The following is a 23,873-nucleotide window of genomic DNA, read 5'->3' as shown; positions in this document are numbered from 1 at the left end:
GATGTTGGCACCTCCGTGCCCCAGGTGAAGTCTGGGTACCCTCCCCTGCACAGGTACACGGTGGGAAGACCAGACAGACTGTCCCCCGCCCTCTGGTCCCACCACTCAGGCCAGAGAGCTGCCTGGAAAAGAAGCCCAGAGTTCGTACATTGGCCCGGGAGGCCTCTGATCACCCTCTTAGGGTCCTAGGGTGTCCTGTAGAGGAGGCAAATGAGAGGAAGGGCAGCATCAGGTACCTTCTAATGCACCTGCCCCTCACCTACGTAGTCACCATTCATTCCCTCACTCGTGCGTTCAGGACCAGCCCTGCCAGAGATCTAGGATAAAAAGATGACCAGCCCCTTTCCTGCCCCTTCCCGTGGAGTGTCCCCCTCAGCCCAGGGTGTTGGGGGGGCACCACTTGTGAGAAGTGTGTCAAAGTGGGCTTGGTCAGGAAACCCACAGGTGTGAGGGTTTCCTTTTGTATTGAATAGGGTAGAATGAAGGGTCACTGGTGACCCAGTTTCTCGTGTGTACTTGCTTTCAAAGTTGCTCCTTGGGATGGGGAAGGGACAAGTGCCCCTCCTGCAGATCCCCGTGCATTCCCCGCAGCCCAGAGGATTCCGGGTTTCCCCGGGTCGGCATCTGCCGGGCATGCCTCTGGAGAGGTGGGGGGCATCTCTGCAAGGATGTGGGTTCTTCCTCCACCAGGCCCAGCCGCTCCCCCCAGGTCTGACCACCCCGCCCCCTGGCCCCGGATGCAGCCTCAGCCCCATGTCTGCGTGTCTTTCAGCTTCCCTTCAGGCAGCGTGAGGACAGCCTGTGCCCCAGAAGCAGGATGAGAAGATGGCAGCCTTCCTGTTACCTCGGGGCACCAGCAGCTTCCGCAGGTTCACCCGGGAGTCTCTGGCAGCCATCGAGAAGCGCATGGCAGAGAAGCAGGCCCGGAGCTCGGCCGCCTCGCAGGAGAGCCGCGACGGGCTGCCCGAGGAGGAGGCGCCCCGGCCCCAGCTGGACCTGCAGGCCTCCAAAAAGCTGCCGGATCTCTACGGCAACCCACCCCGAGAGCTCATCGGGGAGCCCCTGGAGGACCTGGACCCCTTCTATAGCACTCAAAAGGTGACTGCCACCCACTCCCACCCCGCCTCCCCGCAGCATCTCAGTCGACCAGGCAGACAGGGAGAGGGTCTCACCTCCATACGGGGCTCTCTTTGGGGCTGGCTCCCTTGGGCCTCGGGGAAGTGAGTCATTAGTAATCTATATTCCAATCACCTTAACTTTGGAGTTCCAGAAAAAAAGCCCAGAATTATGCAGCCTGAGATGGTTCAGTGCTGTTAAGGAAGAGCAGGCAGCCACTCTGGAAATCTTGCCTCCTGGTGGAGCATCTACTCAGGGGATAATCTGTGGTCAGATTTCCACCCCTGGAGGACTCCTGATCCTGTGGTGTGTATGTCAGTCAGAGTCGGGCCCTGAGTCCTGTCCTGAGTTGAGTTTTGGACCCAGAGCACAGCATGGGATCCCTCCCCCAAGCAGGGACAGCGTGTAGCCTCCGCCCCCCACCCCAGAGAATTTGCTGGGCATTGGCTGTGCCATCACGGCTTGGGGGCCACAGCGGCAGCATCTGGGCCTTGTGGGCTGGTGATGGGACTGTGAGGGCTCGTGGGAAATCTGAAAGGAGTGGGAAGCCGGTGGCTCTGCCATTGTCCCTTCAGAGTGTGGGGAGAGGAATGGACTTTGGCCCACTGTTTGTGTGTCTTAGTCACGGCCGTGTCCGACTCCACAACTGTAGCCCGCTAGGTTCCTCTGTCCATGGGATTCTCTAGGCAAGAATACCAGAGTGGGTTGCCATTCTGTTCTCCAGGGGATCTTCCCGACCCAGGGACTAAACCTGGGTCTCCCACACTGCAGGCAGATTCTTCTACTGTCAGAGCCACCAGGGAAGTCCTTTGGCCACTTGGATGGGGTAACTCAAGCTTCCTCCAGCATGAATTTCTACCCAGGAGATAAATTCCCCCATCTGGGGCCCCTGCGCTGTCCTCACCTCTCAGGACCGTGTGCCGCCTGCACCCGGCCAGACCTCGGGCACACAGGGCTCCTGCAGAGGCCTGAGTCCCCACCCCAGCTGCCCACACTTTGGGCTACATGGCCAGGGGAAGGTGGGTTTCAATTTGGTGGAGGCCTCTCCCCAGAAGGCTGGGTGCCAAGCAAGACGGGTCCTGCCCACATCCCTGCTGTCAGTGCCCGGGCTGAGGAGGCACTGAGGGCTGACAGGCTGGCATTTCCAGGGCAGGGCCAGCACCTGGTGTTCCTGAGTGTGTGTCAGTGTTACCAGGCGCCTGAGCGGTGTGTCACTATGCGCTGAGACTGCATCCAGGAGACCAGGGGTCTGCGAGTGGGAGTGATGCGCAGCTGTCTCCCCCTGTGCACGCACGTGTGCATGGGTGGAGGTCAAGCCCACCCAGGCTATGCGCACATGTGGGCGAAGAGACCGTGAATTTGGCCTCACTCCCCACCCCCCAATTCAGGTGACTCAGGCTGGGTGAAGGTGAGGGCTCTAGCTATATTGGGATTAGTCAGGGTGGGTGGGCCTAGGTCCTGGCTGGTCAGAGCTGGAATTAGGGCTGGGGTTAAGGCCACGTCTGGGACAAGTCATGGTTTGAGTGGTGCATCAAAGTGGTGATGGGGTCGGAGTTCGCAGACTGGAGTCATGGCAAAGGGACCCAACTGAGAGTGGGCCAGAGCTGGGCTGGGCTTTGGGGGCTGGTGGCAGCTCAGCCCGGGAGCAGTCAGGGACACTCTCCTGTCCCTGTGACCGGGGACACTTGAGCAGTGGCCCCAGGTAGGATTCTGGTCTCTAACCTCCTGTCTTGCCTTGCTGACCCCTGGTCACACTGCCTGCAACCCCATGGGGTGACGCAGGTGCCACAGCAGAACTTTCAGTCCCGATCTTTCTGGACAGCTTGTCTCCCTAGCCCAGATTAAATAGAACCTTATCTCACCAGCTCAGCCCTGGGAGAAGCCCAGCCCCAGGCCTTGCCACCTCAGCAGTGCCTGCTGTAGCCAACGGGGATGGACTGCTGTCCTCAAAGACGGCACTGGACGCAGATGCCCACTCCATGTGCTATGGCGCAGCCTCCAACACCCACTGTCCACTCCCATGCCTCACTGTGCTGTGTAGATAGAATCTTCCAGAAGCGTGAAGAGCAGGTTTACCCTGGGCAACACATGACCCTAGTGAGGAAGACACCAGGTCATGGCCTCTGGTGTCAGCTGGGGCTGCCATCTGTCTGGACTCTAGGAGACAGGGTCCCAGGGAAAGTTTCTGTCTCCTGGGCTGAGTTCTGCATTTTCCTCATCCCTCTTTGGTTGTCCCTGCTGACCCAGCTCCCTCTTCGCACCCTCAGTCTTCGGTGGGCCCGGTGGGGAAGCACAGAGGGGTCAGAGGGAGAGGGGAACCAGGGGGGCATCAGCTGGGTCCTGGCCTCTGCTATGATAACAGCTCAGCTAGGATCATGAAAGGCCCCTTCTCACTGAAACGAAACTAAATCTACCCAACCTGACAATCCCCAGAACTTGCTCTTGTCCCAGCCCAGCCATGGGTGACCATACGAGGATCCACTCACCTGCCAGCTCCTGGTACCCCCACCACTCTGTCAGGCCCTCTCCTCTTCCTCTCACCCTACCCCTCTGCCAGAGTTCTAGACCTCTGAGCCCACACCTGCCCCCCAGGAGCTCCTCCATAAGGACCTAGGGCTGCCACCCTACCTAAAGTGGCTCTCTGTCCGCAGACCTTCATCGTCCTGAACAAAGGCAAGACCATCTTCCGGTTCAGCGCCACCAACGCCTTGCATGTCCTCAGCCCCTTCCACCCCATCCGGAGAGTGGCTGTGAAGATCTTGGTGCATTCATATCCTTTGCGATCGATCCCTGCTGGGTGGGCCCCACCCAGGGGAAGAGGGTGGACAGGGCATTTAGGACTAAGGGCGATGTTGATTCCTGGTCAGTCCTCAAACAAGCAAGCACACAGTCGTCACCTGGGAGCCGATTGGACATCAGTCTCTCAGACCCCACCCCAAGACCTGCCGATTCGGCATCTGCATTTTAACAAGATCCTGGGGGATAGTGGACACATGAAGACTTGGGAGATTCAGCTGATTCTTCAGGAGAGAAGCGTCCTAGAAGCTGAGCTACCAAGGAAAGCAGAAGAAATGAGGCCGGTCAGTGTCCCCTGATTCTGGTCTTGGCTCCCCATGTCCCCTTCGAATTGCAGCCCCCCCACAGCCCTGCCATGCCCTGCACCTCCCCACCCACTGGCAGGGACCTCCGGCAGGTCACCAGGGCTCAGCCAAGGAGAAACTGCTTCCCAATCAGGAGGCCTCTGGTTTAGTCATACGTGGGCCTCTTTCGAGGGAGGCAACACTTGCTTTTTGATTAGGTGTTGACAAAACGTTTGCAGTTTCAGAGTATCTCAAAGAACTCTGGTTAGCATTAAATTATGTAAACCACAGCCTGAAAAAGCTTCAGGCTGTGGAGGAGACCGATGGGTGGGCTGTGGTGCGATGAGGGATGGGTACTGGTCTTTGGGTCCTAGAAGGATCCCATTCAGACCGAGCATGGAACAGGGAAATGGCTGTTCTTTGGATTTCAGAAAAGGGATCCCACATGCAGAGCCTCTTGGGGAGGGCGGGTGTCTGGCCATGGAGTCAGAGGTGCCTGTGTTTCAGCGTGAGGGCCTGGGCAGCTTTGCTTTAGCTGCAGCTGGCTTGGCTGTTAATTGATCAACACTGCTGGGCTCAGCAGTGTGATTAGTTGTGGGGTTGGCAGGTTGGGCCCAAGGGAGCTCCCTAAAGTTTCCTCTCTGTTCCCCTTCTGGTTGGAAGGCCAAGGCCTCTGGGCAGGGCAGGAGGCTTGGTGAAAATGGCTGTCCAGTGAGGAACTGAGTAACCGAATGCTGACTACTCAGGGGGCCTTTCCTATCCAGGCAGGGATGAGAGGTGCCCATTCCTGGCTCCATGGTCTGCCCACCTGTGACCCAGCGCTGATCCCAAACCCGGGACCACTCAGAGGGCCTTAGGGCCCATTCGTTTTCTGCATGCAGATGCTCTCTGGCCCCCTCCAGCTTGCTCTGACCTGTCTCCTGGGGATCCTGAGACGTGTACATCCAGGGAACACCGCTCCCCCCTTTTTAGGCCGTAACTGTGGCATCAGAAGGGTGGTCTCCAAGGTGGGCAGACACTGTGGGGAGGGACTGTGTTCATGGAGCAGCTTACTATTCACAGCTGCATCCTACTTTGTGAGGCATGGGTGGTTCTGGATTTAATTTTGAGCCATTCCCAAGCTCCCTGTAGGTGCTACACACTTTGCCTGGCACTCTGGGGTGCTTATCAAACTGGATAAGTCCCTGTCCTTGCCCCCTTGGGAATTTTACAGCACCCCACCCCCCTGCCCAAGAGTGATTAGACAACCACATGAGGAGTTGTCATTTTGCTGGCGTGTGGGCATAGCCTGGTGAGAGCAGTGCAGTAGGAGGAAAGGCCAGCCTTCTTCTTGCTCTGAGCCTCTCTCTGGACTCACTGCGAGGGCGTGGCCTCACTGAAAGCACGCTCTGGCTCCCACCTGGGGCTTCTCCTCCAGGTATCTAACCAACCAGCTCTGTTTAGCAGTCAGCTCAGCCCCTGGGGATGCACCTGCAGCCCCGGGGTTCCTGCAAGGCTGGGCCACGGGGCGGCTGAGGCCAGGGAGGCAGGTGAGCCAGGGGGAGCAGGGCCAACAGAGTCCCCAGCCTGGCCAGAGGGGCCACCAGAAGTGGTGGCTCTCAGGCTGCGAGGAGCTGGTTCTGCCTGGCAGGACCGGCCCTGAGGACCCTGATGTGGACCTTGTCTCCCAGGGCAGCTGCCCCAGGGAGAGGCTCAGCATCTGGGAGGCCCTGCGCTGGGCTCTTGATGGCTCTGGGAGGCTCCTTGATGCTCTGCTACCCGGGGATGGAAGCGCACGGCGGGCCTCCCACAGCGCCCCCTAGCGGGCTCGGGAGGCACTGAGGGAGAGGAGGGGCCTGGATTGTGCGGTTGGGGAGCAGCCCTTCTGTGTCCTTGGGTCTTGCCCTCAAAGTGGGGTATGCTGATCATCAGCAGCAGCATCACAAGGATCTTACAGGAACTACTGAATCTCGGGTCCAGAACCTGTGTTTTAGGAAAGTCTCCGTGATTTGTAGCTTCCCTGGTGGCTCACTGGTAAAGAATCCGCCTGCCAGTGCAGAAGATGTGGGTTCAATCCCTGGATCAGGAAGATCTCCTGGAGAGGGAAGTGGCAACTCACTTCCAGTAATCTTGCTTGGGAAAGCCCATGGACGGAGGAGCCTGGCAGGCTACAGTCCATGGGGTTGCAAAGGGTCAGGCACGACAGCGATAAACAACAACTATGATTTGTGCACTCACTGCTCAAAGGCAGTCACTTCTAAATGTCAGTCTGAGTGGCACCAGGGAAGTTTGCTAAAAATGAAGACTCCTAGCCCCTTCCAGACCAGAACCACCAGTGTGAGGCCTCAAATCTACAAGTTCTTCATGCATTTTTCAATCAAGATAAAATTCACATACCATAAAATTTACCATTTTAAGTGTACAGTTCAGTACACTTATATTCAGTACAGTATATTCATAAGGCTGTGCAACCATTACCACTCTCTAATTCCAAAACATTTTTATCATGAAGAAGGAGTCCCATGCCAATCAGCAGTCACCATGCATTTCTAAAGCATACAGATTTCAAGTCTTGAATTACAAAAGTTTCCTCTCTCTCTCTCTCTCTCTCTCTCTGTATAGATAGATAGATAGATAGATAGAGATATATGACTATATATAGATAGGCTTCCCTGGTAGCTCAGCTGGTAAAGAATCCACCTGCAATGCCAAAGACCCTGATTCTATTCCTGGGTGGGGAAGATACCCTAGAGAAGGGATAAGCTACTCACTCCAGTATTCTTGAGCTTCCCTGGTGACTCAGATGGTTAAGAATCCACCTACAATGCGGGACCTGGGTTCAGTCCCTGAGTTGGGAAGATCCCCTGGAGGAGGGCATGGCAACCCACTCCAGTATTCTTGGCTGGAGAATCCCCAAGGACAGAGGAGCCTGGTGGGCTACAGTCCATGGGGTCACAAAGAGTCGGACATGACTGAGTGACTAAGAATAACACAGAATATACATATGTATACACACACGTGCGCTGGCTTCCCTGGTGGCTCAGCAGTAAAGAATCCCCTGCAGTGCAAGAGACACAGGAGATGTGGGATCGATCCCTGGGTTGGGAAGATCCCCTGGAGAAGGAAATGGCAACCCACTCCAGTATTCTTGGCTGGAGAATCTTCATGGACAGCGGAACCTGGTGGGCTACAGTCCATAGGGTAACAGAGAGTCAGACAGGACTGAAGTGATTGAGCACACACACACATTTTGTGTGGTATAAAACATATAAAATTGACCATCTTAACCATTCTTAAGTGTCCAGAACAGTCATGCTGACATTGCTGTGCCACAGATCTTTAGTAACTTTTTCATGTTGCAAAACTGAAGCTAATTATCTGCTTACATTCCTGCTGCTGCTGCTGCTAAGTCGCTTCAGTTGTGTCCGACTCTGTGCGACCCCATAGACAGCAGCCCACCAGGTTCCGCCGTCCCTGGGATTCTCCAGGCAAGAACACTGGAGTGGGTTGCCATTTCCTTCTCCAATGCATGAAAGTAAAAACTGAAAGTGAAGTCGCTCAGTCGTTTCCGACTGTTTGCGACCCCATGGACTGCAGCCTACCAGGCTCCTCCGTCCATGGGATTTTCCAGGCAAGAGTACGGGAGTCGGGTGCCATCGCTTTCTCTGGCTTACATTTCTACAGATATTCAAACATCTCAGCCCCCAATGTGCAAAGTTTTGTGCCAGGCCCTTTGGAAAGGGCAGTAAGGACAAAGACTACTTGAAAGCGGGCAGGAACACAGGCCCTGCTCTCCAGAAAGAAATTCCTCTCACTTGTGACAATCCAGGCATTCCCAGGGACCGGCTCGCAAGCGCACGATAACTCTGTTCAGCTTTGCTCTGGGCTCCATGCTCGCAGTGCGTCCCTGGGAAGTTGCCTAAAAAGTAAATATGGGCATGGAGAACTTTTTTTCCCGATGTATTTTTGTTATAATCCTGCAGAATGTGTTCCTGCCAGGATTAAATAAAAGAAACCAACAGAACTCCAAATTCCACTGCAGTCACATTCAGAGACGCTGCACATTCATGGCGAGCAGCATTTTGCCTTTCTGGGTACACAGGATATGTTCACAAAATCCTCCCACGTTCTTCTAGATTCAAATGGGCAATCAAACCGTGTGTGTGTGTGTGTGTGTGTGTGTGGTGTGTGTGTTCATTTAATAGAACAAATATATGAAAATATGCCTACTGTTAATTCCCTTCTCATTGGGAGTTTTTTGACTCCTTAGCATCTGAAGACAGGCGGCCCCAGTTTCAGGCATTCCCCACAACCCAGGCTGGCAGTCCTTGCTGGCATTTTAATTACGAGGCTGGGAGTGGGTGTTTAGGGACAATGACATGACAGGATTGAAGATGTTCGGCTCGGCTCAGCCCTGGAGAGCTGGCCTCTGCCGCTGCCCACGCACGAAACCCGCCCAGCCATCGGCCTGCAGCCACCAGGCAGCGCAAACAGGTGCGCTCCGGCCGGGAGCGTGCCTGGCTTCTCTCTCTGGTATTGGCTGTGTGGTGGCTCCATGGGAACTCAGGGATGCTTGGGCAGAGTCACGTGGACGAGAGGCTCAGTCTATGTAGGAAAAGGTCACACGCTCACACACCTACCCAACAACGACTGAGAGTAACGGCAGGGCCGTCCTCAAGAACTGGAGAGCCAGGCAGGGTTTTGAGCAGTCAAGTGGCAGAGACTGGAGTCTCGGCAACTCACGCTAGGGCATTGCTGAGTCTGGAGAAGCCAAAATTCATTCAGATGGCGCCTTTCCTTTCCCCCTGTGCAGCGCAGGCCGTGGCTGGCAGGGCTCAGAAGGGCTGTCCGCTCTGGCTCTTCCCTAAGTCTTGATGTCAGACTGCAGTTCACCTCTGTCTGTGTCCAGCTGAGTCCTCTGGTCCAAGGCAGCCTGTCCACACTGCTGCTGTCTGCCAACCAGCCTTTTCTCCACGCTGATGAGAGCCGTGAGTGCTATGACCACAGCGGGGAGAGGCTCGGTTCCTCAGACAGGCATCTCTCTAGTCCTGAGCTTCCCCAGGACCAGCTGGGCTGTTTGCTGGAGGAACCCTAACCAGCCTCCAGAGCCTATGTGAATGCCTCCTCCAGGAAGCCTTCCTGCCCAGCCTCACTGGAGACCAGTCTGATTTTTCATAATCTCCTATCTTGAAGCAGTTCAATGGCTTGGAGGTCTCCCTGTCCCCCACACAGAGCCACGCCCTTATGCTCACGTGAGGTGGGTTCTTAAAAATGACAAATAATTCAGTTCGTCTTCCTGGGTGGCTGTCTGCACACACTTTACAGAGCTCTTCACCCCATGGTTTTCAGCGTGCCTGTGGGTGTCAGAGTCCAAGTGTGGGATGGCACTCCCACTTGGTGACTGAGGGCCTGAAACAATGTGATTCCCACAGGCCCTTCAGTTTGGAGGTGAGGGAAGGGACCAGGGGACTTTGCTGTCATTGTGCAGAGATGGTGAGGCTGCAGCGGAGTTCAGAGTGGAGCCTGCATCAGGACGGCCAGGTCTCAGATCTGGGCTCTGCTATTGACCAGGGTTGGACCCACAGTCATTTTTTGCAGCTGCTACAACAAATTACCAGAGACTTAGCAGCTTGAAACAATGCAGACTTGTCGTCTTATGGTTCTGGAGGTCAGAAGTCCAAAAAAGATCTCACTGGGCTAAAAACAAGGTATCCACAGGGCCGAAGTTCTTTCTGGAGGTTCACAGACAGAATCCGTTTTCTAGGTTTTTCTGTTTTCCAGGGGCTGCGGAAAATCCTCGGCTCTGGCCTCCTTCCATTTCCAAAGTCAGCAACAGCTGGTGGAGTCTTTCTCACGAACATCATGCTGACGCCTGCTGGTCCTCTTTTATAAGGACCCTGTGATGACATTGGGCCCACCCAGATAATCCAGGATAATCACCCGATCCTTAATTCAATCACATCTGCAAAGTCCCCTTTGCCATCTACATGAACGGTTATAGTTTCCAGGGATTAGGACGTGATTGTCTTTGCTGGGGGGCATTTCTCTACCTACTAGAGTATCCTTCAAGGTAACCTCTTTGTGCCTCAGTCTCCTCATCTCTAGAATGGGGAAGAAGTCTCCACCTCCTGCATTCTTGGGAGGAGAGAAATAGTCAATGGGTGCAGACAGCAGAGCCTGGCACCTAGGAAGGGCTCAATAAATACTTGCGGTTAGCATCATTACCTTCATATTTCAGGAGTCATCTGATCCTCAGTAGACAGTTAAGCAATGGACCTTTGGGGATGAACAAAGGCTGGTTAAGGGAGCTTGTTAACTCCCTGCCCAGTGAGGAAAGCCTTGGCAGGGAGCCAGGGTGTGAGGAATGTGTGTGTGTGTGTGTGTGTGTGTGTGTGTGTGTGTGTGTAGGGGAGAAGGGCTATTGAGATGGTTATCTAATCTGCCCTTGAATGCTGGAGAAGGAGCTAGGCCCAGTGGTGGAGACCCTCCCCCAGGCAGAGGGAGGGACAGATACCAAGCTGAGGGAAGGACCCCAGTGTCTGGGAGGTGCCCCCTAGCTGGGGAGAAATCAAGGCTCCTTGCAGTTCTGGCCTCTGAGCTGAGCTACCAGCTTTCCAGTAGTCATATGACTTTCCAGTGGTCATGTATGGATGTGAGAGTTGGACTATAAAGAAAGCTGAGTGCCAAAGAATTGATGCTTTTGAACTGTGATATTGAAGAAGACTCTTGAGAGTCCCTTGGACTGCAAAGAGATCCAACCAGTCAATCCTAAAGGAAGTCAGTCCAGAATATTCATTGGAAGGACTGATGCTGAAGCTGAAACTCCAATACTTTGGCCACCTGATGTGAAGAACTGACTCATTGGAAAAGACCCTGATGCTGGGAAAGATTGAGAGCAGGAGGAGAAGGGGATGACAGAGGATGAGATGGTTGGATGGCATCACCAACTCAATGGACATGAGTTTGAGCAAGCTCCGGGAGTTGGTGATGGACAAGGAAGCCTGATGTTCTACAGTCCATGGGGTCGCAAAGAATCGGACACAACTGAGTAACTGAACTGAACTGAACCCTGTTTTAACTAGGGGTGAGGGTCTCCAAATCTGACCCCTGTCATCTCAGATGAGAAATTGGAGAATTCGCTATAAAGCTGCAGGCTGGATCTAACATGCTATTGCCTGATTCCCTGGATTCTCTCCAAGAAGCACTGGAGGTGTGGAAGACATCCCACCTCTCTCCCCCGCTGGGCCAGCCCTCTTCCAGAAATCAAAACGCTAGCTCAGCCCCCTCTCCAGTCTGACTGCACTGGACTCCGCATTGGGCCTGAGGTTGGGCAGGCCATGGGAAAGGGTGGAACTGTGATGGGGAGGGAAAAGGCAGGCCCCCGGAGTTCAGTTACTGCAGCACCTGGGGCGTCCATGTGAATCACCCTGCAGGACCATGCCATGGCAAGATGGTGACCGTGGGAGCAGCTGCAGGGGTGGGAAGCCGTTTCCTCAGTCAGACTCGGGAGAGGATTCCTGAGGGCAGCAGAGTGTCCTTGTTCTGGGCCGGGACCCTAGGGTGTCCCCGCCCACAGGAGGCCCAGGGTCTGGCCTTTGTTCCTCTGCAGTCCTGGTAGAGGTGAGAGAGGCCATGGCGGTCAGGCAGAGCTTCATCCAGTCTGAAGCAGCGTCTGGGACTTGGAGCCAAGGAGTCAGGGATCAGACAAGGCCTGGAGCAGTTCGGTTCGAGGCCAAGTGCCCAAGGCTGCCCAAGACACAGTCGTGGCATTTAAAGAGCTCCCCTTCTGGTGGGAACAGAGGGAAGCTGTCATTCAGGGAGGCAGACATGCTAACAGAGGGGTGCCCGGTGCCCTGGGGATGCAATAAGCAAGGAGTCAGGGCAGACCACCCTGAGGAGCTCCTTGAAGGAGAGAAGCAGGGTACCAGGTGGAGCAGAGGCCAAGAGAGAAAAGCCTGTGCAAAAGAAGCAACAGCCAGAGAACCCGTCTCCTGCTTCCCCCCAGGACAGTGTGTCCTGACAAGGCATATAGGTTTTGGCAGAAGTCCTGATTCAAAGGTCAGCCTGGGCCACTCCCATAGAAGTGGAGGAGGGCACTCAGAGCCCTGCCATCGTGGCTTCCCTCCCCCCAAAACAGTGGCCTCTGAGCAGCCGTTTATAAAGGTAAAAACCTCTGAGGTCTGGGAGGTTCCTTCCTTCCATCCATCCCTCTGGGATGGGCCCTACAAAGGACTCTGCTAATAGCTCAAATTCAAGGGTCTGGTCCCTGTCAGAGGCCGTGGAGCAGGGCAGGTGTGCAGCCTCAGAGGGGAGGGATTGGCAAGGACTGGGCAGAGCCCCGGTGTGTCTCCTGGGAGCCCTCGTCTCGTCCACCTAGCAGCCTTGGCCTGGTGGGGTGGGGCCCAGGGGTGGGGCCCGCTGGTGGTGGCGGCCGGTTGGCCCCCTGCAGGCGACCTTCCTTGACACTGCGCCACGCTCTTCAGCATGCTCATCATGTGTACCATTCTGACCAACTGCGTGTTCATGGCCCAGCACGACCCTCCGCCCTGGACCAAATATGTCGAGTGAGTATCCCCAGGGCCTCTCCAGCAGGCCCTGCCCCCTCTGCCTTTCCCTTTCGAGACTCCTGGCCTCAAGGTCACATGAGCAGAGACCCACGACTCACCCACCTGGGGCGCCCTTGGCCCAGCCCTTCCCTCTCTTGCTGCTTCCAGTCCTGCCAAATTTGTGCTTTGATTTGTGTCGTCAGGAGAGGAAGCTCTCTGGGTTGGCAAAAAGAGGGCTTTCTCCCTGACCCACCTGATGGTTTTGGAGAATGCACAGAGGCAATACTAATTAATAATTGAATGAACGCTTGGTGCGCACCAGGCACTGTCCTAGAACTGTAAGCATCATGTCCCGTGACCCTCACGACAACCCAGTAGGGCAGGTATGGCCGCTGGGCCCGTTTGACAGATGAGAGAGAACTGGAGAAGTAACCCCTTCAAACTGTGCAGCTAGGGGGAGTGGGCACTGCGAAAGGGCCCCCGGCTCTCCCTAGCTCAGCACCACACGCTGCTGTCTCTTTTCCCTAGATCCTACTTCCTATAACCAGTTTTAGAAAGCTGCCTGGTTCTTCCTTCCCAGATGAAAGTACCTGCCCTATGGGCTCTAAGAGGACCCAGCACCCCTGGTGCATTTGGCTCTTGTTTTCAGGGGACCACCAAAAGGCTGGGGAAGCCTCTCTTCCCTAGGTGGCTTGCCTCGTTCACACAGGGCCCGGCAGCATCACTGACGCTGCGCTCCGCATCCAGCTGCTAAGACCCGGAGACCAGCAGGGCCGTGGCCCTTTCCTCGTCTGGCCCTGTGGGCCGCAGCCCCGGCATCTGAGCCTTTGGGGTTGCTCCGCTGGCCCCAAGCTCGGAGAACAGCCGTCTTCTAGTCCCAGGTGTTAGAACATCAACCCGCTTTCAAAGCCAAGGCAGACCCCTGTACCCACCTACCCACAGGTGGTTGACGATAGACCAGGCTGTCCACTGAGAATCCACAAACAGAAGCGCGGGGCCATGGCTCTGAGTGTCCTGACAGCCCGACAGTGGCCACAGAGGGTACCTCAACCCCCAGGGCTGCGGTGAGGAGACAGGTGAAGGGTCTTCTTACATCAAGACAACTGAGAGAAGATAGAGAGTTCACACGGGAATGTGGGAGGCCTGTGCACGATGCTGAGTAAACGGGATGATGCATTAGCCGACCAGGTTTTTGGAACAAAGCTCCAACTCCCAACTCCAGCTCTGCCCGGGGGGCTTTGCAGAGAGCCTGGTCTGAGGGCCCTCGCCGAGGGGGAAAGATGCACAGGGCTCATGCCAACTGGCCTACAGGCTTCACCCCCCCGCTGATCTCTCCTCCCCAGGTACACCTTCACTGCCATCTACACCTTTGAGTCTCTGGTCAAGATTCTGGCTCGAGGCTTCTGCCTGCACGCGTTCACCTTCCTTCGGGACCCGTGGAACTGGCTGGACTTCAGCGTGATCATCATGGCGTAAGTACCTTGTGGCTGCGCTTTCTGGGAGAGGCCACACTGAGGGGCGAGGGCGCCACTCCTGGCCCCAGGCTGAGGCCACGCCAGCTCCACAGGTGGCTGCAGAGCAACGCGCTTTCCTGCTGTGGAGGTGGAAGACGGCACGGAGGCCCTTGGCTCATCCTGGTGGGGAGAGACGGGTTCAGGGTAGCTCAGGCTTCCTTAGGGCTCAGGGCCACTGGCTCATCTGTGGCTCCGTGGCAGCCTTGTGCTCAAGGGGCTTCATTAAGATTCAGGTTTCGCATCCTCTGTGCTTTCCGTCAAGGGAAACCAGTGTTACAACCTGAAATCTCTGGACCACTATGAAAAGTGACCTGGACTCCAAGGTGACTTAAACTGCAGAAGAGAGATCAAAGGAGCCCAGAGGAGTGGCCAGACATCCCCAGGAGCTCCTGCCAGGCACCCTGGCGTGGCTTCAATCTCCATTCACAGACCCCACGTCTGGCACATTGCGAGACCCCTAGTCACCGATATGATCCACTAGGTCCTCACACCAGCCAGAGAGGTAGACGGGATTGAGGTTCCTTATCTCCAGTTTACAGATGAGCAGACTGACGCCGGGGACGCAGTGAGCAAGTGCGACCCTAGGCCTGCTGCTCCACCGGCTGAAGCCGCACTTCCTTGCCTGGGAGGAGACCTCTTGCCCAGGGGCTGGATTGAGGCATGCCGCTCTGGATAGCTCAGACAACGGAGGCTGGGTTCTGGCAGGCTGGAGGGATCAGGGCAGGCCTGTCATGCAGGAGTCGTGGTCAGGGGCTTAGCCATCAAACCCATTCCGAAAGACTGATGTGTGTGGAGAGCCCAGTGGGTGCAGGGCTGGGTGCTGCACCTTGGCAACAGCAGAGCCGGTGAGGGTTATACTCCCTGCCCTTTCGAGCCTCACTTTCCCCGCTGGTGAAGGGGTGGTGTGGAGCTGGGTGTTATCCGACGTGCAGTTCCGCTGCCGCTTTCTAGGTTTCTCAGATTGACTAAATCGGCCTGTTCATGACGAAGTCTTTATTGGCCCTTAGATGTGAGTGGCTCTGAGCTCAGCTATGCAGTGGAGGAGAGAGGGAAAGAGAGAGGCTGGACCTTGATGATGGGGTGCTCTCTGTCTTCCGGTCAGAACAGGCAGCAGAGCCCCCATTTCTAGGCACGATACTGGTCAGCTGACTCCAGCCCACCCTTTTATAGGTGGGGAAACCGAGGCTCGGAGGGGGCTACCAGTCACCCGGAATCCAGTGTCGATTTAGGCCTAGACAGAGCAAACAAGGGCAAGAGCCCTGGGCTGTGGGAGACAGACTTCAAACCTACAGGCCGAGAAAAGAGCCAAGTGTGATGAGAGCTGATGGGGGTTAAAAGCAGGGAGGGACGCACTCTGCTTTACCTTCGAGGAGGTGGCCCTGGCTGCTCTGTGGGTGCGACTCTGGGGAAGGGTAAGCACAGAGGCTGTATTGGGGGCCAGGAGAGAGAGGGTGGCGGCTGGGACCAGGGTTCCAGTGGAGAAAGTGTGAGATATGCTCAGATCCTGGGGGTGTTTGAAAGTAGGGCTGACAGGAGGCCTCGAGGCAGCTCTTGGCTTGAGCAGCTGGGTGGCCGGTGTGACCATGTGTCGGCCTGGAGAACGCAGGGAGGAGAAGACTCGAATATCCGGTGTGGAATATATTAAGTCTGAAAGCATCCAGGGTGAGATACCGAGTCAGCAACTGGATCTTCCAGCCTGGAGTTCAGGAAAGAGGTCCACTCGGAGGTATAAATTTAGAAGCCATCGGGATACGGATGGTATTTAAAGCCAGGAGACCGGATGAGATCATCTGGGAGAGTCGCCAGGGATGGGAAGCCGCCTGGGGACTGTACCCTGGGACGCTCCGACATCCTGAAGTCAGGAAGAAGGAGGATGGAGCAAAGAGACTGGAAGGAACCCCCGGGGAAGGCTGAGGAAAACCAGGAGAGAGCAGTGTCCTGAAAGCCAGCGAGGGGACGTGACTCGAAAGGAACCACAAGGAGGCTCGTGAGAACTGAGCTGCACTGTTGGAGTCAACAACGTAAAAAGGGCAGATGACTTTGACCTTGACATGATGGGGGACACAGCTGATTAGAGAGGGCTCAAGGCAGGGTGGGAAGAGAGTGGAGCAGGGCAAGTGTACCCATCTGGTCTGTGGGGTTTACTCTAAAAGAGGACCCAAGGTAGGATGGTGATCAGAGGGGAGGATGGGTGAAGGGAAAACCCTTAAAGAAGGGAGCATCTGTGCAGGTTGATGGGAACGATCCAGGAGAGAGGGCAAGTTGGTGATGGTGGAAAGGGGCCAACTGCAGGACCAAAGCCCTTGAGCTGGCCCCGAGGGGTCAGGAATCCAGGGTCTGGGGGGAGTGTTGGCCATAAGAGCAGGGAAGACAGAATTCCCAGGGGCAGTGGGGGTGGATTGATAGATCCGATGATGAGAGAAGGACTTTCTCTCCTGATTGCTTCTGTTTTCTCTGTGGTAAGAAGCAGGGTCATCAACTGAGAACACAGAGCTGGGAGGCGAGTCCCAGGTGTGAGAAGGGAGGTAGCGTTCTCTGTGTCTGAGCCACGACTGATGAGAGTGGAGTAGGATCCCCAGGCCCAGGCTCTCAGGTGCCCTGCGGGAGGTGGGCGGTGATCCACAGACCCCTGAGGGCCTGAAGTCACAGGAGGAGGGTACCGCGTCTGCCTGAGCCTTCCCTACCTTCCTATCCTGGAGCCTGAGCAGAGAACTGGGTTATTGCAACAACACACCCAGAACCCTGGGCCCCTTGTCTGATGTCAGGAGCCAGGCTTTGCCTTGTCTTCAGCCCGTGGCTCTGGGCGGTGCTCCGAGTCCTCTCCATCTAGCTCTTAGGAAGTCCTCCTGTCCTGGCTCGTGAGAGGATCCAGGTCAGCGCCCACCCCCTCCACGGAACCCCAAGGGAAACTACTCTCTTCATTCAGAATCGCAGAGCAGGAGTGCCTTGCTCACCAAGGCCTCCTGCCCTCATTCTACACTGACCCTGGGCTGAAAAAGCAGAGCGAACCTCCACGGCGACCAGACTGTTTCCACGTTTCTGAATGTCTCACAAGAAATGGCCCGCTCACTTCCCCTGGAGCTGCCGGGCCCGTTGGAATGCCAGATTTGCTCTCTGGGCTAGACTGGCCCAGCACTTCGATTGACGGTGCTCCTGCTTTGCGAAAACAATGAATTACTGCTGTGGTGATGCAGTGAAAAGCATTCTGCTATAACCAAAGTGATTCAGTAATGTGGGGCTCCTAGAATAATCAGAGTGGCAGGAAAGCTCTGTTCACTGACATTCCCCCACCTCCCCTCCGTTTTGATGATGGAGAAACTGAGGCTCAAAGAGAGCCTACCCCTTGCCTCAAATTGTAGGATGAATCAGCAGCAACACAGGGACTCAAACCAGGTCTCCTAACTCGTAACCTTGAGAAGCACCCCTAATCTGATGTTTCTGACTTAGGCTTGCACCTGATCCCCAGTCCCACCCACTTTAGAGTGGAGGGTCAGAGGAGGGTGCCAGGAAGCCTGTCAGGCTCCACTTGCAACCCTCCAGCCGGAGCTCTTCCTGTGGCCCCCCTTTCAGCTGGGCATTACCAGCTGCCTCCCACCTTCTGGGGTTGTTATGGAAACCAAACCTGGAAGGGAAGGCAGGGAGGGCAGAGAGGAGAGGGTGGCAATCACCGCAGCAGCTAACGTGCCGGCTGTACCTCTGCCTTGCAGCCCAGGAGGGGCCGTCTGCCTGGAATGGGAGGGCCGCCTGACCGGATGGGGGCTGAGCAGGAGCAAAGCCGGGCTCTGCCCTCCTCGTGGCTCCTCAGCTTCCAAAAGCCTCTCGCACTGGGGCTGGTGTGATGGGGTAGAACTCTCACCCACCACCGTCTGCTCTTTCTGTGTCAGGGCCCGTGATCCCACCCCAGCTGTCTGCCCCTGCCCTGAGGCTCGGCCCCCGCAGAAAGAGTAGAATGGCTCGATGGAGCATCTGGGCGGCACAGATCTCTGCTCCACCCGGCTCTGGGGCACTGTTGAAGCTGCCCCTTTGCTAGATATAGGGTCTCTCCTGCCTTGCCGTACTCCAGGGCCCCAGAAGAGGCTTCGGTGAGGGTCTAGGGCCCCGAGATGGGAAGTAGTCAGGCACCAGGTTCTGGGTCGAGTAAAAGAGGCAATAGCCCCCCGTGTCACAGACGTGCTCACAGACACACCTTGCCCTCACCCTGCCCTGCACCCCGCCTTCCAGGCTTCTTCCTCCTCAGTATTTTGGCCGCTGGCCCCGCCCCATTCTCAGCCACGCCACTGGCCTTGAAGGCTATGGGGAGCACACCCCTTGGGGTCTTGGCTTCCCTGTGCCCAGCAGGTGCTGACTAGAGGGCAAGCACTGCTGATGCTAGGGACCCTTAGGGGGTGGGGGAGGCAGGGTCTACACTGGGACGGGCACAGACTGGCTAAATCCAAGCAGGACATGGGCAGGGCTTCCCTGGAGACCCGAGGGAACAGGCAGGGTCTGGAAGGGACAAGAGACTGAAGGAGTTGGCCCCCTCTCTGGCACAGCTCTCTGCCCATTCCCTATACCCAGGAGACACAGCCTTGAAGCCAGTGTCCTCAGCAAGAAAGCCCAGTTCTGGGGCACACCCACTGGAGTAGCCGCAGAAAATGGACCCAGAGCCACCTGCAGGCCGGAACGGTGGCTTCCATGTAACAGTGACGTTGGCAGTGGTGCAGGTTCATCCTGACAGTCCCATGGCCACACCTCATCAGGACAGAGTCCAAGCCTGAGAGGAGAATGTGCGACCCTCTGAGGCCTGAGGGTCAGAGCCCTCACAGAAAGTGGACTAGCCATCCAAAGTGGAGAGGGAGCTTCAACCGAATCAACAGATGAGGTGATGTTCACCTCCCATCGGGAGCCAGGGCTGTATCTGACTATTGCAACCAAGAAAGATTTGCAGGCTGCCGTGAGTCCAGTGGAAGAAATGGAAACCACACCATAGAAAGGACCTGGTACAGACAGAAGGAAAGCTCTACTGAGAATGAGTCTGCTGACTTCCCATCCCTGAAGGGATATGGAGAGTGAGGAGGGAGCAGGCTTGGTCCACAGAGCCCCATGAGGATGGAGGAGCCCGTGAGTGGACGGACAGGAAGCTGGTGTCAGCGCTGGTCAGGCGGACCCGACCAACCTCAGGACACTGAGTCCCTGGCGCAGCCTGCCACATCCCTCCCTGCAGACCCCCAGAGCTTGAAGGCACATGCAGAAGCTCTAAGCAGAGTGGAAGGGCCTGGAGGGCCACCCTGACTGGCAGAGTGAGTCCATCAGCCCTGTCAACCCACCCTCGACACTCACCCAGCGTCGCTGGGCTGATGTCACTCAGACACCGGGTCGGACACACTTGGTTACACATGAGCCATCCAGAGTCCGCTGTTCTTTGTCAAACATCAGACACCTTCGGTTAAATGTCAGACACCTTGGATGTGAAACCTTTGATTAAATATCACCAGTCACTTGCCACTCTCCCGACGGCCCCGGGCACACACTATCCATCCATGCTCAGACAGCCTGGTCATGGGACCCATCCACGCATGTCCTTGTGCTCTGCTTGGGTGGGCCCAGCCCCCCGGAGACTGACACCTTCCTTCTGGGGCTATGGAATCTGTTGTCCAAGTTGGGCCCATGGCCACTCAGCCCAGCTAAACACTACTCGGGCCTGAGCAGGACATATCCCCAGGCGGGCTGCTTACTTCCCAAGATGATTCCTCCCATGGAGACCCATCGGAAGGGGACACCAAGACAGAGGTGGCCTCATGGGAGAGGGGTTGGCACATCCCTAGGACTCCACAACCTGCTTTTTTCCTCTTCTTTTGTTGGCCATTGCCTGTAGTCAAAGAGCTCACTATCTGGGCAACCTCCCATCTCGCCTTCCAAAGCATCCTCTTGGGAAGTCTTCTTCCTCTGAGTTCTCAGGTCACCGCCACCTTCTGACTTCAGGGAGTCCTGAACCAGCCCATGCACAGAGATCTGTGGTTGGAAGGAGCAAGCAGACTAACTTCAGACATCCAGCCATGCCTCTACAGTGGTCTCTAGGGCTTCTGAGTCCCACAGGTCAGAGCTTCAAGGCATGAGCCATGACACTGCAGAAGACACATGGCACAACTGGGGCCAGACAGCCGCTTGCTTCCTTTATCACTTTCCCCCTGGAAAATGGAGTCTCCCTCTTGGCCATGTCCCCAGCCCCAGACCCCACCATGTGGCCAGGCGTCAGTCTCCAGTGGCATGGAGCATGTGGCAGAGTAGCCGCCTCCTAGCGCCGTCACCAAGAGAGTTGCCTGGGAGCTTGCCCTGTGGACACTCTTAAGGCATCCTCGCTGAGGTCCCCATGGCAGGAGGGATGAGAGCAGGAAAAAGACCTGGGGGAGGCTGCGGGTCATGCCCAGCCCTTCCCGTGGGAGCGGGAGAAGAGAGAGGGCTGGTCGGGGAGGGTGGGCTGAGCTGCTGCTTTGTAATTCCCAATAACTGTGGTTTGATTCTGCAGGTATGTATCAGAAAATATAAAACTAGGCAATTTGTCGGCTCTTCGAACTTTCAGAGTCCTGAGAGCTCTAAAAACTATTTCAGTTATCCCAGGTAAGATGCTCAGCTTTGCTCCCGGATCTCAGCTACAAGTGACTCTCTCTCTGTCTCCCCCACCCCCGCCCCGACGTGTGTCCTCCTGGTGTGTTGTCACTCTTGTGTGTGAATTTCCCCTGTTACAGATACACCACTGAATTTGTGGACCTGGGCAATGTCTCAGCTTTACGTACCTTCCGAGTCCTCCGGGCCCTGAAAACTATATCAGTCATTTCAGGTGAAAATCAGGTTAAACGCCAAGGCTGGAGGGGTTCGCTCGGGCCTTTCCAGCCACCTGGGGGCCAAGGCGACCCTCGGGAAGGTCCCCCCGAATGTGCCTGTCCCCAGAGTACCTTTCCCAGAGCTCGGATGTGGGGGCTATCGGCAGTGGACACGGTTGTCCCCTCGGTGCTTCAAAGGGGCTCCAGACCCACCCCAGCAAAGCCCAGCACCACAGACCCCGGGGCCCAGAGTACACCATGGAAGGTCCTGGGTTGAACCCAAATTCTCCCCAGGACAGTGATTGCTTTCCCAAACTGAACTCAACCATCGGAAGAGGTCAAAGTTTATGTGTGTGTTGCTTCCCCTTGAAGCATCGTCCTGCGATCAGGACACTAAAAGAGCTATTTGCAGGGAAACCACACCCAGAGCCCAGAAAGACAGCATGGGCGTGGCCTTTGGTGGCTGAGCGCCCCGTCCCTGCCCTGAGCCCCCTGGGTGATACACGCACAGCTGGCACTCGCGCCCCATTCTGTGATCAGAGCGTACTCTGTGGACAGGCGCCGCCGGGCCTTGGCGTCTAACAGCCCTCGCTGCACGTGCGGTAGACGTTTAGCAAACCGTGCATGGTAGCCTCGGGAAGAAATTCTCCTTGACAACATGTTGGCAATTGTCCCCGGGAAAGCGGCTAAGGCCCCGGTGGCCTCTCCAGAAAGCCAGTCAACCCCATCCATCTAGGAACGTTCTCTAAGACTTCTGACGCTGTCAGAGCCCAGAGGCGCCTCCCAGCATGTCCACACTCAGAACTGGAGCAGGTGCTTCTTTTGAGCAGGCAGCTGAAAACAGTTTGTATGCCACCGATCTGGAGAGACGGCAGAACCAGATGGTGGTATCCACTCCTGATTTGGAAAGCAGATGGGTCCTGGGCCCTTGGCCTGCTTTTGGCTGTTGCTGCCTCCAGGGAGCCAGGGGCCCTGGTCTGAGCTCCCTGAAGTTCGGCCTCCCCTGGTGGGGCTCATTTATCATATAAGGGGAGCCCCTACTCATGCTGACTTCACACTGAGCCTCAGAATGCTCTTTCTGGCTCTGATCCCACCATGGGCTGAGCACAGGAGCAACTTGCCCCCACACTCCCCACAAGTGGCCCAGGCATGCTAAGAGCTCATAGTGAGTGGGACAGGCTGCTCCAACTCCCATGAAGCCTCCCCCACCCCACCGTCGTAACAGGTGTCATTGGCCTTGGTACACACACATCCTCAGATACTTCAGGGTCTGTCCTCTAGGGCCCTGGGGACTTTATAGCACATACCCGGCGAAGGTAGGAAAGCACACTGACCAGAGCCATTAAGAAAAGGCATGCCCCAGTTTGTTTTATTACAAAAGGGTGACAGGAAACTGTTTCTCCGTCTCGGGTTAAAGGAGAGGGAGCCCGCCATTCCCAGCCCAGCCCCACTGGATCTCTTCAAAGCTGCCAGACAGCAGCTCCTGAAAGTGAGCATCAGGAAAATGCTGTGGTCAGCATTACGGAAGTCTCCCTGGAGGAGCTGTCCCCTGCGCTGAGGCTTAATAGCCGTGGCTCTCTCCAGACCTCAGTCTCCTTTGCTTTAAAATGGAAAGGAATCGGAATGGTTGGTTTCTAACAGCCAGCCTGTTAGAGCTTCAGTGGAGGGAGACTTTCCCATTTGATCCGCCAGGACCCATCCCTTCCTGGGTCTTTTCAGAGAGAACCCCTGTCCCTGGTTGGAATCCTCCTGGCCAGAAGTGGACTCTCATCAATCTGAGAAGTGGTTAAAGGGATGGGTCGCCAACTGACTGTCCCCAAGAACACTGTCTCCATAGACTAGGAGGTGTTCAGAGCCTTGAACTGAGTGCTTTAGGCCAAAGATGCTGTGGAGGCAGAGTCCAGTTTGGAAATGTGAGCTGCTGCCCACTGCCGCTCACTTTGCCCCCTTCCCCGTGCCTCTTTCAGTGGGCATGGCGAGGAGAACCAGACACCCACCACAGGGTCCCAGAAGCTCTGCTAGAAATGAAGCATAGTCCCGGACTACAGAGGGCTCGTGAATCCCATCACCACCACCACCACTACTCCGGGCCCAGACCCCTGCGAGGTCCACTCACTGCCCAGGCAGTTGCCAACATCTGCCAGGACGATTTCCCAGAGGACGCTGAGTGCCTCCGAGCCCTGGGCTGGCAGCAGCGTTGCTGGCACTGTGGGGAGGACTTCCTCTCCCCTCTCCCGTGTTTGCCCATCGCTGCCTCCTTGTCTCTGAGTCATGGGCACTGCCACACGGGTGCTCCTAACACATTAACCGGCTGGACGATGGATGGATGGGGCTTAATCTGAGATCTGGCCGCTTTGATGGAGGGCTGGGGAGGAGGGGTGGAGGGGGTGAGTCCCCGCTGCTGGCAGAAAAGCTCCCTCGCTGCCTATGCTCTGCTCGAACTTGTGAACTTGCCACAGGCCCGCAGCCAAGTGTCACACCAAAGGCGTCCACACGTGCTGGCTTCTGCAGGGAACGGGCCGTGCAACTAACACATCAGGCCTTTCAGCTTTGGGGAGCAGGATGGACGGGGACGAGTCCCCAGGGCACAGGGCAGAGGAGGAAAACACAAAACAGGCGCCCCTGAGCCTTTCCCAAAAAGTGTGACCTGAGGCAGAACAGGCTCCTTGGGACATCCCCCACCACAGCCTTGCCGGATCCCACACCCCCACACACACCTGCCTGGCTTACACGTTCCCCTGCTGAGAATGGCTGTGTCTCTTCCCATCTCAGGGTCAAGGCCAAGGCTCTCCATTGCCCTGCAATGGGCCTGGCCCTCTGTCTCCTTCCCAGGGACCA

The 23,873-nt window shown here is 56.3% G+C and overlaps 1 protein-coding gene across 7 annotated transcripts in view; it reads left to right on the top strand.

The window, feature by feature from the left end:
- Positions 1–785: 785 nt before the first annotated feature.
- The window catches only part of SCN5A (sodium voltage-gated channel alpha subunit 5), a 90,035-nt gene continuing 66,947 nt past the window's right edge, over positions 786–23,873 (top strand). For 5 of the 7 annotated variants that reach the window (XM_005901132.2, XM_070360486.1, XM_070360487.1 and 2 more), the window contains exons 1-5: positions 786–1,098; positions 3,768–3,886; positions 12,650–12,739; positions 14,065–14,193; positions 20,741–20,832. In XM_005901132.2, coding sequence (XP_005901194.1) covers positions 826–1,098; positions 3,768–3,886; positions 12,650–12,739; positions 14,065–14,193; positions 20,741–20,832 — 703 coding nt within the window. In that variant the 5' untranslated portion in view covers positions 786–825. Of the gene's footprint in view, positions 1,099–3,767; positions 3,887–12,649; positions 12,740–14,064; positions 14,194–20,740; positions 20,833–20,960; positions 21,053–23,873 lie in introns of all 7 variants that reach the window. The other 2 variants (XM_005901131.2, XM_070360484.1) reach the window with 1 other exon arrangement.

This window comes from Bos mutus, chromosome 22 (assembly GCF_027580195.1).
Source record: "Bos mutus isolate GX-2022 chromosome 22, NWIPB_WYAK_1.1, whole genome shotgun sequence".
Classification (NCBI taxonomy): domain Eukaryota; kingdom Metazoa; phylum Chordata; class Mammalia; order Artiodactyla; family Bovidae; genus Bos; species Bos mutus.
This window is presented reverse-complemented; position numbering and strand designations above follow the sequence as displayed.